This window comes from Brassica oleracea, chromosome C3 (genome assembly GCF_000695525.1).
Source record: "Brassica oleracea var. oleracea cultivar TO1000 chromosome C3, BOL, whole genome shotgun sequence".
NCBI classification, from domain to species: domain Eukaryota; kingdom Viridiplantae; phylum Streptophyta; class Magnoliopsida; order Brassicales; family Brassicaceae; genus Brassica; species Brassica oleracea.
Genome location: NC_027750.1, coordinates 23,216,207 through 23,235,553, shown reverse-complemented (window position 1 = coordinate 23,235,553; position 19,347 = coordinate 23,216,207). Strand labels below are relative to the sequence as shown.

Genomic DNA, 19,347 nt, shown 5'->3' with positions numbered 1-19,347 from the left:
TTTTATCATATTTATTTAAGTATAATAATTGTATTTTAACATGATTATGACTATAAAGTAGATAAAATATGATATCATTTATTTATTTTTCATTTTATAAACGATAGCTTAAAATACATTAAGTTATTGTTAAATATTTTTACACAAATTTATTAGAATTTTTAAAATATAATATATATATATTATATTTAAAATGAAAATATATTATGATTAAATTAGTTACAAAGATTTTATATTATTAGCTTTAAAGAAATACATGTTAATTTTTATATATGTATTATATAGTTTGCTAATGTTAACCCATCTTACCAACGTATTAGATTTTATTTTTGAACATAAATATTTTATACTTACGAAAAATAAAATAAATAAATTTATAAATTTAATAAAAATTTTTTTTATTTTTAGCTCAATATAATAATTTTCTTTTAATATGATTGATTATGATTATATAATAGATAAAATATTATAGAATTTTTAATTTTTCATTTTATAATAATAACTGAATATATTAATGTATAATAATATTTCAAACTAATTTCAAAATTAGTGAAAATATTTAAATATAATTTTGAAAAATGAAGATCTTGTAAAAATCTTTTAAAACAGATTTGTTAGAATTTTAAAACAAATATATTTAAATTTAAAATGAAAAGATATCAAAAGATATTATGATTAAAGTATTTTAAAAATTCTATGTATTATTATTCTTAATAAAATAAATTTAATTTATTAGTGATTGTCCAAATTAAAAAATCACACATGAAAGAAGTTGTGACTTCTATTTTAATATATAAGATGATGCTTTGGTTTAATTAATTTTTTTAAAGTTAATTATTTATTAAAATTAATAATATTTTTTTTTAAAAAGCATTAAATTAAAGAAATTTTTAAAAAATTAAAGAAATTTGTCACAGAGAATTTCGCCAGTAAAAGTAGTAACATGGTGTGTTCGAAATTATTATTATCAAATGAGGATTGCAAATGAGGTAGCAGAAAAATGTCTCTAATAATAATCTCACGTGGTCATGTGGTGGGGACGAAGATTCCGAGACTCCAATGTGTCTGTCTCCCATATGTTACTCAACAATCCTCATATAAAAGAACTATAGTGTATTTTGAAGTTTTTTTTTTTGTCAACGTGTATTTTGAAGTTTTTTTCACTAAAATAAAAGTTTCATATGAATTATAACCATTTCACTTTAATCAAACTTAAAAAAAAAACATGAAAATTTCGGCATAAGTCACATGACTCGCGTGCGTAACTACATACATCAAACCGCTGTATAGTTTGACTTCAACCGTTATATAAATCAAAAGAAAATAAAAAAGACACAAAAATCGAATAAAATATATTAATCCATTAATTGTTTTCGAAACAAAATAAATAAAAAAAACTACAGATCTGATGATACGACGTCGCATCAGTCGTCGGAATCATCACCTCCACCAAAGATGGAGAAGCGGTTGTAAAGCAAGAACAAGATCAGGACTAGGAACAGCGCGACGCCGACAGGAGATCCGCTAACCCGGTGAATCGACTCGGGTTCTCCGGTGGAGAAAATGGCGGACACGAAGGAACCGCGCTCCGACGAGAGGAACTGTATAGTGAGGAGGAGCACGATGGGGAGTAAGAGAAGTCCCACCGGACTAAGAAGCTCAGCGATCCCTTCTGTGATGGCTTCGCCGCCGTCGCCGAGGAAGAACGGAACGAACACTACCAATGCGACAACGACGGCGAGTATGATACCGTGCGGCGTAGATCCGCCACCACCGCCTATAACGCCTTGACGATCTTGATACATTGTTCGATGAGTGTGTGTGAGACTGTCTTTTTCTCTTTTTTTATCTTTTTTTTGGTGTTACAGTTGGAATATGTAATGGAAGCGAAGCGAGGGACGCGTTTGTCTTTTTGTAAAGTTCAAATTATTTTCCTCTTTTGCGTTTTTAAAAATTACTTCGAAACTCGTGGGACGTTTCCTTTCAAACGTTGTTTACGATAATATTACTCGATTAACAGAATTACAGAACTACTTTAGTTAGCAGAAAATTAAAGTATGTCAGGATCTTTAATGTTTTAGTGGGATTCATCTACATTTACCGACCATAAAGCACCATAAGTAGATTTAGAATTGCATAAAATTTGTAAAAGTATGGCCCACGACTAATGGGCTCTATGTTGTTTCCTCGGCCCCTGAGTTCAATCATGTGTGATGGCCAGTATGTTATTTTTGGTATATTCTAAAAGAGTTGTTGATCTTATACTTAAGCTTCGGGTTTTTCGGATTTCGGTTCTTTTATATAACATCTTCTATGTCCCATTCTAGTAAATTTGCAATTACGGGTCGGGTTCGGATATAACACATCGGGTTCGGGTCGTTTTGTATCACATCATAGAACTCATAAAGTAATCATATATCATTCGGATTCGGGTTATATCGGATCGGTTCGGTTCAGATATACCCGCAATAAAATCTAAAATTTAAAAATAAAACATAAGAAATATATATTTATTTATATATAATTAAGTATTTAAGGTAGTTATTTAAATTGTAAATACTTATTGTTAGATAACATATCAAAATAAATATGAAATTGAATATTTGAAGTATATATATGTTTCAGATAATTATATTGTATATTATTTTGGACATTTGGATCGGCTTCTTCGGATATTTTTTCGGATTTTTCAGTTTTTTCGGTTTTTCGGGTTACACATTCGGGTTTGGTTAATAACACTTCGGGATCAGATATGTTTTGTACCACCTTACAAGATCTATTCAGATATTTTTTACATTTCAGACCGGATACGGATCGGGTTTTTTGGTTCGGGTTCGGTTCGGATTCGGATTACGGATATTATGCTCAGGCCTACGTATACTAGTGCATTGGCCTCACTCACAAATTATTCAACTACACCTGGAACATGTCTAGCTATAAATTTTTCTTTAGATATGTGACCGGAATAAGTATAATTTAGTGACATAGATAATTAAATCAATCTCCTATATATTATTTGTGAAACATTATAACTTTTTTTTGTAGCCACATGTCTTCACTAGGATAATTCTTAGTATTATTAGAGAAATAGGTTGGTCCATCTAATTATATAATATGCTTTTTATTAAACTAACCATAAATTCATTATTAATGTTATTTATTATTTCCTTAAATAAAGATTACGAAATTATCTAATGTGGGTAAAGTATATATATGACAATTAATAATTTGAATAATAAAGATCTGATAAAAAAAATGTATCTTCTATCAAATTTGTTTAATTTAAAACTATTAAAATAATTTTTTTTAAAAACACAATAACCATATTATAAAAATTTAGATTTTTCTGTATATTTTATATTTTGAATTTTAAAAAATGACTATAAATTACTAAAACTGTTAAAAGTTTCACATTCAAATTTTGCGATCCATGGTTTAAAATTTTTGTTATGGCAAAATACAAATGATTATAAAATCATATAAGTAAAAGTCTAATTTAATTGATCATTAAGATTTAAAATATAGATGTATATATATCATTCTAAATTAAACTATAAACCATATTGAATAAATAAATATTTTAGTTTCAAAATTTACTTTGAATAATTTTTTTTTATAAAAGTTTTGAACTAACATTGATAATTTTTTTTAAATTATCAACTACTAAAGTTATTAATCCCACAATGAAAATTTTGTTATCAGTAATTTAAAGTTTTTGGTATTAAAAATACACATGATAAAAAAATATATGAGTAGAAAGCATCATTTAAAAAAAAAATTGACATTAATATTAAAAATATACTATGTATGTTAATATCATTTAAATTTAATTACATATCCTATCAAAAAAAATTTAAAAAAATGTTTGGATTAATAAAATTGATTTATACGTTCGCACTAATTTAATTATATATGTAATAGTTACCGACTTTTAATTATTCAATATATATTTATTATTTTATAATATGTAAGAACATATAATACATAAAATAATTTTTATATATAATGTTTAATCTAGTTATTTAAACATTTTACGAGTATACGAGAAATCGAGAAGTTATAATAACAACAGTATATGACTCTAATTAGTTGGTCAGTATTCTTACTTTTTCTATTTGGTGTTGTGAGAAATTTCTTTCTTGAAATGAGACTAATGAGTTACCTATTTAATTTGAAATGACACTAGTACATGACAAATAACTTTACCAAAGAAAATTCATGTACATGACAAATAACTTTACCAAGGCCTATCTGCAAGTCTTTACTTGTCACCTATCTAACATTCCAACTGAAATGATTATAGTTTTAGATTGAAGAGTAAACCCAATCCCCATAGAATCGTTGATCACTATTTAAACAACACACAAAGGACATAGAAAATCAAAAACCATTGTTTTGCATTGCATAATGAGAAAGAGATGATCTCTTGGCCATTCTTATTTTATTTGTACCTTAGCTTCTTCTATTTTCATCATAGCTTACCGTTCCCCGTGACAGACAATCCTCAAGCTTACTTCTTTTTCATGGGGCCCAACTTTTTTCTTCAACCAATTTATCATATTCTTTTTTATAACCTCAAAGGCCAAATCCAACTAAGATACAAAATGGGTTTTTGACACAATCATCAAATTTAGCATTGGTATAATATGTAAATATACTCGAGTTTAAACATAAAGTAAGAAAAAAATATAACACCTTGTTTTGTCATTGTCTCCACAAACCTTACGGTCCAAGTTGTGAAAGAGTTGATAAGTGATCTTGTGGGTGTTCTCTAATCATTTATCCAAGTTAGGTCATGGGTTATAGTCCCACATGCACCTATGTAAAGTTTAAACAAATGGTAAAAAGATAAAGACTCATTGATGGACATTAGTATTCACAATGTGGTTGAAATAAATATTTCTAATCTTAATAATCTCACCAACCGTCCTCTTCCACTACTTAATACAAATCATAGCCTCCATTACAATATTTTTTGGGCTTACATTATTTTCCTAATGCTCTTTCTCTTAGGTTTCCTCAGACACACGCAACACTTTTGACTTTTTTTTTACTATGTATCCTTTTAACAGCAAAAGAATACAAACTAGGACCAATCGTTTTCATTCTTTCTTGGAGTTTGGCTTGTTCCTTCACGAGACTACATTGTTCTTACACCTCTATGCTCTCTCTAGTCTCTCTCTCTCACTTCACTTCTTCTCTCATCTTATCCCCATAAAACCATCTAAAACTTGTGTGCAACAGTATCAGAAAATGGCTTCTCCTCCAAATCTGATCTCCTGTAACGAGAGTTCTGATCTTGAATCCATTCAGGAAATTGTAGTTTCCATCAACGACTACATTCTCAGCGTAGTATCAAATCCTGAAGTATGGTTTTCACTTAAGCAGCAATGCATTAGCATGTTAAGCATTGAAGAGGAGAATACTCTCTTTGAATTCTCCTCTGAACACTCTGCTCTCTCGAATCTCTATTGGGGAATCGAAAGCATCGAAGCTTCTTTACAACCAGAGAGCTCTGAAGAGAAGATGTCTCGCCTCAGAAACTCAGAGAGGATGCTTCAAATGCCTGCGTTGCTTGACGAACAAGGAACCACCACTTCAGGTGTTCCCAACTCAACCTTGGTTGCTTTCTCTTACTTCTACCTCTCCATTGTAAGCTGTATCCAAGGTGATTCCCTGCAGACAACTTTGCATTTTCTCCAGTCAGTTTTGGTCTCACCTGATGTCCTGAGAAACGAGATTGCCCCTGAGCTCTGCGAGTGCCTTTTCTTCACTCCTGGTGTGTCTAAGTCAGATGAAGAGATCAGAGAGATTGCAAGAAAGTATAAATATAGAGCAACTTATTACCAGGTTATATCATATGGAAAGAATCATCAACGATCAAGTGAATGTACAGAGAAACAACTTCAAAGGCCAAATAAATATAGGTATGGATTCTAAGCTTATAACCAAACACACATAGTCAATAAGTATATACAATGTTGCTAACATATAGACATGAACAGGCCAGATATATCTACAGCTAATGGACATTCATTTGCAGAGAAGCTAGAGTTATCTGAAACCTGTGAGGTATGTTTATTAATGACCATAACATTTTCTTGTAACATTATTACCTTATTTAACTTCTTGTTGAAGTTATTGCAGTACCAGAACCTCCAGGGTGTTGATATGCAAGAAGATGAGCTTAATGACATCTTTAACAAACTCAAAGCATCAAGGCCATGTTTGGATTGGAACCTGCATGAAGATTACAATCCAGAGCTTGGAAAAAACACAAGAGTCATGAGCCTCAATGACTTCTTGAATGACTCTCAGCCAACCAAATCATATAATGAAGAGACATTAGCCAAGCGATCCCACAGTTTAATCGGTCATTTTAACCGCTCCATCTTTGACATTCAGGCTCAGCAAGCATACAAAACCAGGAATGCACACATAGAAGATGTCTCTTCTTTGAGGAAACTGGAGTTAGAAGAAGATTCAGCCTATGGTTCCATAACTTTTGAAGGAATGAGGAGGAATCTGCAAACCATAAGACTAGGAGATGGAGTTCAGACGCATTCAAGAAGAGCTAGGAGAATGAGTCTATGGGAGAATCTTCAGAGCTTTATAAAGGAAGTTCTAGGGAATGATGATGAGAAGTATCTCTCAGAGGTTACAATGATCTATCAAATGCTCAACGGTAAACAAGGAGTCAAGTATAGTATGCTCAAGGATGTGATTCTAGATCAGCTGCTTATGGCCATTTCAAGTTCTGAGGAGAAAAATGTGATTAAAGCATCCATGACCGCACTTACCAAGATCATATCAGTCAATAGAACAGCTATAGAGGAAGTCAAGAGGAAGGGTTTGAATCTAAGCCATTTAGCAAACGCCCTGAAACAAAATGTGCAAGAAGCAGCTATTCTCATCTACCTGATAAAGCCATCTCCAACAGAAATAAAAAGGCTTGAGCTGTTACCAGCTCTTGTGGATGTTGTTGCATCCACTTCTTCTTCTTCTTGTTCTTACACGTTTAGACCTTCACCTCCTCTTCTGACACCTCCTGCAGCATCACTGATGATTATTGAAGTGCTTGTCACTGCTTTTGATCATGCTACAAACACAATGCACTTGGCTGAGATCAGCTCTCCTAATGTCCTTGGTGGACTTCTTGATGTTGCAAAAAGTGGAAACTCAGGGGAGTTCATCTCCTTGGCCAGAGTTTTAGTCAAATGCATGGAGTTTGATGGAGTTAACAGGAAGTATATCTATCAGCACACTCAAGTGGCTCCTTTTGCGCATCTATTGCAGAGCAATGACAGAGAAGAAATCTTCATTGCTCTTCAGTTTCTCCATGAGGTCCTGAAGATACCAAGGTATAACATATTCTCAACAAGCAAATTTTTATTTTATACTCCCTCCGTTCCTAAAAGATCCATGTTTTAGAAAAAAAAATTGTTTCAAAAAGATACATTGTTTACATTTTCAATACATTAATTAATGAAAAATTGTACTTTTCAAAAAACACAATTGTGTTTAATAAAATCTCATTGGTTAAAAGTTATTGAGAATAGTTAATTAAGAAAAACAATGTATTGGAAAATACAATTTTATATGTTTTCTTAATAAGTGTGAAAAAACTATAACATGAATCTTTTAGGAACACAGGGAGTACTATATAACATACTTGTACTTTCAGGTCATCAGCTATTAAGATACTGCAGCAGATAAAGAAAGATGGAAGTTTTGACATTCAGGATACATTGCTGCAGTGTATTAAACAGTTGCAGGGAGATCACAGACTCTTTGCAGCAGATATATTGCTTCAACTGAATGTGCTGGTTAGTTCTAAAACATTCCAAAGACATTTCTTGTTTATTACATTCCTAAATAAATAACTTAGTATGGGAATTCTCAACAGGAGTCCCCTCCTGAGAGCAAAAAGTTCAGAAATGAGGCCACAAGAGCTCTCCTTGAAGCAGCTACATATAGTGAATGCTCAAATATGCAGATTTTATCAACATTGATTCTTTCGAATATCGGTGGAACTTATTCATGGAAAGGAGAACCATACACTGCTGCTTGGCTGATGAAAAGAGGAGGTCTAAGTTCTATGTCACACATGAATATGATAAGAAACATAAACTGGTCAGATGAATGCTTGCAGGTATTATTTTTTAAATTTAATAGTAACTAACAAGCCAAGCCAAAAAAGACTAAAATTCATAAGTTTTTGCAGGATACAGGAATAGATGGTTGGTGTTGTAAGATAGCAAGAAGAATTATTGAGACAGGAAAAGCCACGTTTTGCGGTTTACAAGAAGGTCTGAAGAGTAAAAACAAGAATGTTGCAAAGGCATGTCTTATAGCCATTGCATTGCTCAGCATAGAGATTTCAAAAGGTCCAAATAGTTTAAAATATTCAGCATGTGAAGTCTTACTTGAAGAGATAGCACAGTTTTTACACCCTGGTTTGGAGCTTGAAGTGAGACTTCTTGCTTGTATATGCATCTACAATTTTAGCTCTGGCAAAGGTGAACTTGAAATGTTTATATGTGACATATATGTGACAATTTATAAGTTTTATACTAAACTTTATTGTGATTTAGGGATCCACAAACTAATCAATTTTTCGGAAGGAGTTAGAGAGTCTTTAAGACGTCTTTCAAGTGTGACTTGGATGGCAGATGAACTGCATAAAGCAACATATTATCTATTCAGCAAATCAGTAAGTCTTCTTCAACTTATTAGTTATTACAATCTCGAACCATTATTGAAACCACAAGTTAAAGCTACAAATATAATAGAATGATCATACTTAAGTGTTAGATGTCAGGTTTTAGAGATGGACTCATATTTTCAGACAATTTCTTACAGGACCAGAGGATATCTTGTGTTCATACACAAACCATAGAGATGCATCAATCTGGCAGTGGAGCTGTAACAGCCCTCATCTACCATAAAGGCTTGCTATTTAGTGGATACTCAGATGGTTCAGTCAAGGTATGTGTCATATTCTTTAATAAAAATATAAATGTTTAAAGAAAGCTTACCAAGAGCTTTAGTCAAAAAAACAAAAAAAATCTTACCAAGAGCATGCAATATTATCAGGTGTGGAATGTGGATGAGAAATTATCATCCACACTTCTTTGGAACATCAAGGACCACAAAAGCGCTGTAACATGCTTTTCAGTTTGTGAAACAGGAGAGAGTGTGTTAAGTGGATCTGCAGATAAAACTATCAGGGTATGATGATAATGAAACATTAATTATTCTTCTTTTATGTGAAATGTATGTTTTAACTTCTCTTATACAGATATGGCAGATAGTTAAAGGAAAGCTGGAATGTGTTGAAGTCATAAAAACAAAAGAATCAATAAGGAAACTGGAAGCATTTGGAAATATGATCTTTGTCATAACCAAGGGGCATAAAATGAAGGTATACATATCTGTCATCATGCCAAAAGAGGGCAGAGAGTATTACATAATATAAAGTATCATATACTAATCTCCATTGTTAACTTAAACACTCATAGGCAGCTATAATAACTTTCTACAGATGCTTGATTCCTCAAGAACATCTCAAAGTATCTTCAAAGGTAAAAGTGTGAAGAGTATGGTAGCAGCCCAAGGAAAGGTGTACATAGGATGCATAGATTCAAGTATACAGGTACATATGACCATATATCTCTTGCCTTTCACTAAAATGATACTGGATTCATAAGAAACAAAGTTATAACATAGCTGTTCAGGAATTAATACTCGCAAATAAACGGGAGAAAGAGATCAGAGCACCAACGAGGAGCTGGAGAATTCAAAACAAGCCCATCAGCTCAGTGGTTGTGTACAAAGACATGTTATATAGCTCAAGCACCCATGTTGAGATGTCCAATATCAAGGTAAAATCTATAGTATTAAAACTTGTCGTAATGGGATTAATTAAAGAAAGTGACTTAAAACAAAATTGCTTACAGGACTTGAGAAGGAGTTATGAGCCCCAAATGTCAATATCAGCTGAAAAGGGGTCCAATATAGTAGCCATGGGTGTTGTTGAAGACTTCATCTACTTGAATCGAAGTTCATCCACAAGCACTATTCAGGTATATATGGTTGTATATCCCTTGCCTTTCATTAAAATGATACTGGATTCATAAGAAACAAAGTTATAACATAATATTATCTTAATTATGCATTTATCTTAATTATGCATTTATCTTAATTATACATGTGGGATCATCACAATTTGTACTAATATTAAATTATGTCCATACCGTTATTGGAAAATAAGATTTGGTTGAGAAGGACACAACAGAAAGTGGGAAGGTTATCAGCAGGAAGCAAGATAACAAGCCTCCTTACTGGTAATGACATTGTTTTTTGCGGTACAGAAGCTGGAGTAATCAAGGTAAACAATACACACAAGCAATGGCATAATATAGTTTTCAGATGGTTAATCTTATAGTACCAATACTAACTTCTGACGACAAAAAAACAGGGATGGGTTCCGTTATAGCACAAAAGACAAGGATACGAGGTAGACATTACATTTCCAACAATCAGCTCAAAGTTATGAGTAAATAGGTACACAGCTATAAAATAGTGTGAAATGAATAAGCTTATTGTGATATTTGTACATGTATTACATATATGTAAGATTGTAGTTGAGTCGTCCATTTCACTTATGTGTAGATAGATGTTGACTTTTAAAGTATTTATGATCTTGAACTGAATATATATATCAGTACCTTGCATGGCTCGAAGAAGATTCAAGATAAAATCGATGACCCTGAAGTCACGTTTACTCACAGATATGTACATCAATCATGCTTGCTCTATTCAACGTATGCAATGGCCAATGTTAAGAAGTTACGTGATAGTTAGAAAATCAAGTACTTGCATCAGAATCTAATAATTCCTCAATTTCAAAACAAAAGACACACTTGGCTGAAAAGAAAAAAGAAAGAATCATTTCTACACACTGCGTTCGCTGATACTAAGTCCATGCCTCAACAGAATGCAATTATAACATCTTTACTTTCTAGTAACAAAAGAAAAAACAACTCTAAGATAACAGTTACATTGTGAAATGAAATGGGTCCCTACAACATTTTGATGTAAAAAATGCTCTGCAAATATTTCACAACGGAAAATTGATCGTATTCAGATGATCACGTAAGATATATATGTGTATAGGGTTAAGTCAGAAGGCAGCCTTTTCTCTCTTCTGTCTCTTTGCAGAATTGTCAGTCTTTATTTTCATCTCAAGGACCCCTCTTGATATCCTTGTCTCGACCATCTCTTCCACATATTATATCATCTGAATTTATTAATGTTATCATAACACTGCTGTTGTCTGAAAAAAAAACACATTAATTATGAATGTGAATGTGTTAATGTAATCATAGAGGGTCTCTCATAAAATGATTTTTTTTTGTTTATATTCCTAATAGTTATGTGATGTCTTGATCGAGTAGACATTCCAGTGTTTCCCCCCTCTGTTACAAACTTGTGGTTTTGGTCGGACAGCAAACTCAATATGTTGGCTTGCATAATGATGATAATAGTTTTGAGATGTTGACTTCTTGTTGTTGCATGCGTTACTTAAAATTTGTGGGGATCCAATAAAAGAAAGAAGATAAAACTATCGACTCATTGAGTGTTGGAATCATAATGCATGTGCAAAGGCATGTGCCTTCGGATTCCACTCATTTAATACTTAAAACCCTAAGTTCTGTTGACTGCTTTTCAAGTGGAATTTGTTAGTATTTATAATAGTACTACTACTATAAGTAACAACACATCTGGTTTAAGTGACACCCAAGAGAAATAGTTTTGATAAATAATAATAATCCATTAACAAGAAAATAATCATAAAAACAATATAAGACAAAGCAGCAAGTATCATAAGCTCATTCTCCTAAAGATTTCAAGCTTTTATGGTGAATCGATGATGATGATGATCAACAACATTATAGCCAATAGGCTAAACATAGAAATGAAAAAGGATGACATTACATTAATAGTTGTACTCAAAAGATCAAACCAATGATTAAAGAACAGGCTAACTAATAAACACATGAATGTAATATAATCCAGACATTAAAAGTACTTATAATGTATCTCTTTTAGCTTTTCATAGTAACCAACGAAGGAATTGAGTCCAAGTTTGGAGTTGTGTTTTTGTGACCTCTATGAGTAGTCTTGGCTCTCATTGGACTTGCCCATCCCCATGCGCTCCTATTCGCCATCTTATGTTTATGATGATGATTAACTGTTGATGATGTTGAAGTTGCTGATGATGGTGTCATGATCATAAACCCTCCAAAGATACCACCACATTTCACCATTTCACTCATCCCATCAGCTGCTTCACAACCACCATTACTAATAACCTTCGTGTGTTCTCTCTGTGACTCAGTCCTTCTCAAGGCACAATCTCCTAACCCACTGGAGAAGCTTCTGTTTCCACACCCGACAGATCTTGACCTCAACACTTTCCTCCCAAAAGACGATCCACCACCACTACCAACATCGTTTGTTGGCGTTTCTGCAACCTCTTTGTTACAAGGGCTCTCAACTATCACATCAATGCCCCCACCAACGACCTGCTTCGATGTCTCTGTTGTCTGGTGCTTCTCCTTATCGATCTGGTTTCTTGGTCTCGAAGAATGGCTAGAGTTGTCGACTTTTTTGGTGGTGACTTGGGGTTTGGAAGAGTAGAGATGAAGAAACGACCAGAACCCACTTCGTTTCCTCTGGCTGAAACTCTCACCGTAAGAAGCAGCCATCGACTTGCTTCTCTTGTAGATAAGATTAGCCGAAGAAGAGGAAGAGGAGGAAGAAGAAGGGTGGTTAGGTTTAGAGAGAGGGAAAGAGGAGGTGACGAGCTTACCGAGTTTGTCTTGGAGACACAATGCACATATCCCACCAAGGTTCTTTGTATAAGGATGTTTTAAGCATTGCATCCCTTCTCCCATGTCATGATCTTTGAGGTTCACCATTACAAAAATGATTTAACACAAGGAACCAGAAACAAGCAAAACCAAAAACCGTTGAGTCCTCCCTCTCGTTCCTTCCTTAAGCAGAGTTTGTAGAGAAAGAGAGAAGCGTTGAGTTCCCCAAGTGCATGTGGAGTTCTGATCTGTACCCTCTCGAATTATACTGAAACTGTTATCATGTTAGACGTCGACTTGCCTCATCATTGAGGTTTAAGATCAACTGGTTACTTAATTAATTTCAAGCCATCAATTAAACATTGATGGTTGACAACAAGGCAAAAATACATTTACTATGCAAATACATTCCCTAGTTGTTTCCCATGTTAGTCATTTTATAAGCTAGGACCCCATGTTACTGTATTAAAATACCACTTATCTTTTAGTTTTGTTAATTAGAAAATTCACCGGCTTCTGTTTGATAGGAGCCAACCAAGCAAACAGAATCATTTATCATTCATGACATCTCCATTGTATTTGACTTATAAAATTGTTCTAAAACAATGAAAGATTAAATCAATATGGGATTTAACTATTTTGATGTGAATATCATCCATATGGCAGTACTCGAATTCAGATTATCATCAGGTTACCATATGAGATATAAGAATCCAAGTTACAAACTGTAACCAGACTCACTAATCTATGGGTGTAAGTAACCACGCTCAGTGATCATCAGATCCAAGCAATTTTTATTTTATTTTTTTTATCTTCCTAGTTCCTATAACAGAATTAAGAGAGATTCGAGAGCCATGAAATCATCAATAAATCATATTAACTTATTACTCCATAAAGCATTATAACAAATGTAACTGACAGGGTTTTGTATGACAAAGCATCATACATGATAACATGCGTAACATCACAAAAACAAATCTTATTGCTATTTCGAACTTACTTTCTACTTTCTTCATCTGTCTGAGATGAGACTTTATTTTAAAAAGTTTCCGGAGGCCAAAGATCCCAACTTTGTGGCAAGTAAATGTGGACATTAAAAAAAAAACACAGTAGATGCAACAACGAAGAAAGTTCCCGTTGAAACGCTGACTTTACAACCGCGACCTGCCTTGTTCCAAGGGAGCGCTCTGCAACACATGGAGGAATAATCAATAATCTGAGTTACAACTGAGCATGAACATGAGTAGCGAAACAGTCATGATTATGCTGCTTTGATTAAGTAACAGCCATGTAATATGAGCCAAGCTCAAATAAGTTTGGTTAATAGCAAATCCTAAGAAGAAGAACAAATAATCTGCTTCATCTACAAGTGCACAAAACTGAAAAGTACCAAGCCAGGAAAAGAAAAAAAAATAACTCACCAGAGGAGCTCCTTTGGATCCCCTTTCAGCCAAGAAAGCACAAGGCTTGAAGAATTCACCATAAGCCTTCGACCACTCCTCTAGCTTTGAGTAAATGTATTTCGATCCAATGGAATCAGCCCAGAACATGATTCCTCCTCTGTTCACAAGAGATATTTAGATTAAATCCACAATGAACAAAAGGAGAATTTGACAAAGATTTTGTTTGATGACAACACTGACCTGTAAGGTGGAAAACCCATTCCAAATATGCCAGCAATGTCAAGGTCTGCTGCTTTGACAGCAATTCCTTCCGCAAAGACTCTACACGCCTCGTTCACTACTGGGAAGAACGTCATTTCAATAATTTCCTTCTCCGACAGTTTCTCCAACTGCAAGCCACAGCAACCAGTCATAGTCAGAAAAAAACAGTGAGATCCTCTCAAATGCAAAGTGGAGATCTCTACTTGATTATTGGACACAGAGAGAGATACCTTCGGGTCAGGCTTTGCACCTGATACGCTCCTTGCCTTGTCTATATATTTCTTTATTTCAGGGTCAGGTTTAGCCTTGCGCCTATCATCATAAAGATAGAAACCTTTACGAATGGCTTCACCTGAAATCACGAACGTTCACAAAATTTTAGAACAATGTTAAATCAATAGAACATTGTTGAGCTGTCCTCTCTGGTATACCAGCTCTCTTGTCCTCTTGCATGAGTGGAATAATCATTGATTTGTATGTCCGTTCGGGGAAGTTCTCGATGAATTGTGTTGCGGTTGCAATAGCCACACCGAATCCAACCAGGTCGCACAATCTACACGTCCATATAAGCAACAAAGGTAAAGTTAAAAGCAAGATGTATGAGATTGACATAGATCTTTACAATGCGGTATACCTGAAGGGGCCCATTGGCATTCCAAACTTGCTGACTGCTTTGTCAATGAGATATGGATCTGTTCCATGCTCAACAAGGAACATAGCTGCCTGTGTGTATGGGAAGAACATCCTATTAACTGCAAACCCTGTGCAGTTTCCAACCACGACTGGTGTTTTCCTAATCTTCTTCCCAACATCTAACAGGTCAACAATTACTTGGGCAGAGGTATGATTGGTCCGAACTATTTCAAGTAGTGGCATGACATGCGCTGGACTGCATCAGGAAAATGAATAAACATGATTCATGTAGAGCGAGCAAAACCACTACAAGCGTAAGACTTTCACTGAGAAATTAATCAAAACTGCAGAAGATAAGTAATCACCTGAAGAAATGTGCTCCGATAATCCGATCCTGGGACTTGGTCCGCTCCCCAATTTTGTTCAAATCAATGGTAGATGTGTTGCTAGCAAGGATACAATGTTGAGGGCAGTACTTCTCGAGATCAGCAAAAATTTGCTGCTTCAGAGATATATTCTCAATGACAGCCTGCTCAAGCCACCAAAATGACATCAAGCAAAGTAAATTCACTTAGCAGCTATATAGGAAAAAAACTCAGCCTCATTATGCTAATTATTACCTCGATGACCATGTCAACATCCCTAAAGCTTTCATAGTCAAGAGAACCCTTAAGGAGAGACATAGTTTTCTCAAACTTTTCCTTAGACATCTTTCCTTTCTTTACACGACTCTGGAGATTAGCTGATTAAATCAATGAAATTAGTCAGTTCAAGCTTTTGCTATTCGTTCGTAAGCAATGTACAGATATCCAAATCCATCCCCACCTTTGACCCTGCCAATTCCAGCCTCCAAGAACTTCTCATTTACCTCCTTGAGAATCACTGAATAGTTACTGAGGATCAATGCAGTGGCTATTCCAGATCCCATTAACCCGCCTCCAATTATGGCTACCTTGTTAATTTTCCTTGGCACCAACCCACGATCAGTAACTCCAGGAACCTATCCATAATATAGATTCGAAGGAATCAGAAATAGAGGGGAAGCATTCATGCTAATGGTTAAGATTTTGTATTAAAAAAAAAAGAAACCAGAGGTTTAGTGGTACATAAGTCTAAATAACATGACTGTATAAACACTTAACAGACCTTTGTAGTTCCTCGCTGAGAAAAGAAGACATGGATCAAGCCTTTGGTGGTATCCAGGTTTATCACCTCTGAGCCAACTTGAGCCTCCTATTAGTGACAATGTCATGGAAATTTGTTAAGGGTCACTACTCTGAGGGGAAACGATAAGAACATATAACGCAGTAACAACAAAATAAATAATTTACCTTTTCTAAACCAGCCCTTGAACCAGAAACAATACCAACTTCAACAGCCTCAAGGCACATCAAGGGGTGTTTCATGTTGGGGGCTTGCCTGCGCGTCTGATCCTTGGCAAATTTCAGTATCTCCCTTGCCTCTCCAAGAGGAGGTAACTTATCAGTCTTTAAAACACTAGAAACCCATGGTTTTCTCCTCTCGGCAATGTCAAGGGCCCAGCGACGAGCAGCGTTTAGTAACTCCGCAGGTGGCACGACAGCATCAATAAGACCCAATGAATGACCCTCCTCTGCTTTGACCGGCTTAGATGTCTACATGTTTCAACAAAAGAAATGATGTTACATTTTAACCAAGGCAGACTAAATCTACCGTAAGAATAAGCCACTGACGTACCAAAATCATCTCGAGGGCTTTTGTGAGACCTACAAGACGTGGAAGCCGCTGTGTTCCTACATCAATTCAAAGGAGCATAATTAGGAAAGTAAAAAACAAAAGTGGCTTGATTCATTCAACACAAACATGATCAAAATATATTATTTTCCATAGGATTCAAAGATTATGGCTCTTATATGATCAAAAATCTGCTGACAGGCAAACATTAAGGAATTGATAACCAACAAAGTTGATAATGTACCTCCAAACCCAGGAATAACACCGAGTTGCAGCTCGGGCAGACCCAACTGTGCACCAGGAGCTGATATCCTAGCATGGCAAGCCTGAAAAAAAAAACAATACAACTGTATCAACATCCATCCACTAAAAAATGCTCGGCAGTTTTAAGCATAGAAACTCTACCAGGGAAAGCTCTAAGCCTCCTCCCAAGGCAAGCCCATCAATAGCAGCAACAGACGGTTTCCTTGCAGCTGAAATCCAAAGAAATAAAATCAATCCCTCAGAAAACACATAACCAGAACCATTGCATGAACCAATAAAGCCGGTAAGTAAGAAAAATAACCTTCAAGCAAATCGGTTAGGATATCAATCGATATGTATCCAACCTTTGGCTCTTTCACTGAGATAAACCAAAATATACATTACTACAAACATCAATACATAACCCCAATACAATCAACAAAGATACCAAGACACTGAAAACATACTCGTCCCTTTCTGAATTTCACCAAATCCAGATATATCAAATCCCCCAGAGAACTTCCCCTTAGCACCTGCAGTAATTAAAAAAAAAGACATAAACGTTGTGTTTCTCGTCTTGTGAGAGAATATGATTATCCAAAACGTACCTGTAACAACAATAGCTTTAACATCGTTCCTGCTCAAGGCCTCCTCGTAATTACTCTTGAGACTGTATAGCACTGTACACAAAAACAGAGTATCACTATCACAGGCTCCCTCGATACAATACGAGATCGTGAGCTATTTGCTAACACTAAGAGAGCATGACATCAAACCAATCGAAACCACAGCCACAATTATACTCACAGCTCTAAATCTACACCAATACTAATAACTTGTGGAAAGTTAGTTATTTGATGTAACTGAATCAGTTACATTTACACACTTATTATATGAGAGTGTGTGATCGGTACGAAACATAACCGAATATAAATAGACTCGGTTTACACTAAACCAGACTATACATGATTCAGATTCACATGATAAGAATCAAACGCTGAGATTGATCAGATTCACAAAACAGAGTATCAACAACACACAGGTTCCCTCGATACAATACGAGATCGTAAGCTATTCGCTAAAACTAAGAGAGCATGAGATCAAAACCAATCGTAACCCCCAATTTCACATGATTCAGATTCACAAGATGAGAATCAAACGCTGAGATTGACCTAGAGATTCCAGATCAAAACTGAGGAGGAGGAGGAGGAGGAGTACCGTCGAATGATAGCGAATTGACGGGAGGATTGATGAGAGTTATGACGGCGACGCCATCGGCGCCAACTTCAATCGTCGTCTTCCCTTTCGTTCGTGAAGCCATTTGATCTCTTCTTCGGTGAGATTGCGACTCGCGGAGCTCAGAATTTAAGGAGAGGCGTGAAAGTAAAAACGATATAAATAGAAAGATGACGTGTGATAATTGGCACACTCCTCAACGTAACGATGGGTGATTCGATAATGTTTTCGATAATTTGATTTGTTTCTTCTTATATATACTGTACCATAGTTTTTTTATGGGATATTTTACATGAAATCTTCCGTTGATCTTTTACACAACTTTCATGTTCCTTATCTAGTTCAGCTATCTATTTCTGGAAATGAGACAAACGTCATAACTAAGCCCGGAACTAAAAGCCCAATAAACTCATATTGGGCCTACACTGGTTATAAGTCGTAACCAACAACGAACTATATATTGATTGCACAACCAACCAGTTCGGCCTTTTAATAGAGTGGATGATCATCAGCTAATTAAGTTCAAATCAAGAAGACATGCGTGTTCCTTTGATCCTCCTTAGGAGTTCCGTGAGATGATTTTTACTGACGTGGCATTAGAAAAACTAATCAGATAAATAAGCCGGAGCCGTGAAAACAGTCACTTGGTGATTGGTGTCATGACTCAGGGCACATGTGTACCGTTGATCCGCTTCAAAAAAGCTTCTGACGTGGCATATATAAAGTAATCCGTGTTATAAAAGAACTGGAATTTATTTGTATCGCATGAATTTAAATAAGGGCGAAATTTTATACCCGTAGAAATTAATAACACTGATACAGAGAGAGAATAGAAGAGAAGTGTTTTTGAGGTGTGCTTTATAAACGATCGAAACGATCGTTTATATAGAAGAAGAATTCACTGTGCAAATAGTACAGCGGACCCCACATCTTTTATATATTCAAACATTTCGGCGCTGCTTTTGTTTACTTTCGTAACA

The 19,347-nt window shown here is 34.9% G+C and overlaps 4 protein-coding genes across 6 annotated transcripts; 1 reads left to right on the top strand and 3 right to left on the bottom strand.

Annotated features, from left to right (window-relative positions):
• Positions 1 to 1,287: 1,287 nt before the first annotated feature.
• LOC106333109 lies at positions 1,288 to 1,890 on the bottom strand. Its single transcript, XM_013771590.1, has one exon. The coding sequence runs from the start codon at positions 1,803 to 1,805 to the stop codon at positions 1,425 to 1,427; it is 381 nt and encodes a 126-aa protein (XP_013627044.1). The 5' UTR covers positions 1,806 to 1,890; the 3' UTR covers positions 1,288 to 1,424.
• A 3,293-nt stretch (positions 1,891 to 5,183) lies between these two features.
• On the top strand, positions 5,184 to 10,736 carry LOC106335655 (putative E3 ubiquitin-protein ligase LIN-1). Of its 3 annotated transcripts, none has more exons than XM_013774238.1 (15): positions 5,184 to 5,927; positions 6,006 to 6,072; positions 6,148 to 7,361; positions 7,685 to 7,826; positions 7,907 to 8,152; positions 8,225 to 8,519; positions 8,595 to 8,713; positions 8,863 to 8,988; positions 9,097 to 9,231; positions 9,302 to 9,424; positions 9,545 to 9,655; positions 9,738 to 9,884; positions 9,960 to 10,085; positions 10,274 to 10,390; positions 10,481 to 10,736. In XM_013774238.1, exons 1-15 carry the CDS (start codon positions 5,254 to 5,256, stop codon positions 10,496 to 10,498), a joined length of 3,660 nt encoding a protein of 1,219 aa, XP_013629692.1. In that variant the 5' UTR covers positions 5,184 to 5,253; the 3' UTR covers positions 10,499 to 10,736. The 3 variants fall into 3 exon arrangements, with proteins under 3 accessions (XP_013629692.1, XP_013629691.1, XP_013629693.1); XM_013774237.1 differs by having other exon boundaries at positions 6,139 to 7,361; XM_013774239.1 differs by lacking the exons at positions 9,960 to 10,085; positions 10,274 to 10,390; positions 10,481 to 10,736 and having other exon boundaries at positions 6,139 to 7,361; positions 9,730 to 9,884.
• Positions 10,737 to 12,110: 1,374 nt separating this feature from the next.
• On the bottom strand, positions 12,111 to 13,191 carry LOC106333674. Its single transcript, XM_013772089.1, has one exon. The coding sequence runs from the start codon at positions 12,984 to 12,986 to the stop codon at positions 12,111 to 12,113; it is 876 nt and encodes a 291-aa protein (XP_013627543.1). The 5' UTR covers positions 12,987 to 13,191.
• Positions 13,192 to 13,745: 554 nt separating this feature from the next.
• LOC106335788 (glyoxysomal fatty acid beta-oxidation multifunctional protein MFP-a) lies at positions 13,746 to 18,650 on the bottom strand. Its single transcript, XM_013774403.1, has 18 exons — positions 18,350 to 18,650; positions 17,740 to 17,811; positions 17,599 to 17,664; positions 17,454 to 17,510; positions 17,294 to 17,361; positions 17,133 to 17,214; positions 16,892 to 16,947; positions 16,507 to 16,809; positions 16,322 to 16,408; positions 16,001 to 16,175; positions 15,796 to 15,917; positions 15,541 to 15,704; positions 15,177 to 15,431; positions 14,974 to 15,095; positions 14,773 to 14,894; positions 14,522 to 14,670; positions 14,300 to 14,438; positions 13,746 to 14,065 (listed from the first exon to the last, which is right to left on the bottom strand). Exons 1-18 carry the CDS (start codon positions 18,450 to 18,452, stop codon positions 14,030 to 14,032), a joined length of 2,178 nt encoding a protein of 725 aa, XP_013629857.1. The 5' UTR covers positions 18,453 to 18,650; the 3' UTR covers positions 13,746 to 14,029.
• Positions 18,651 to 19,347: the final 697 nt, after the last annotated feature.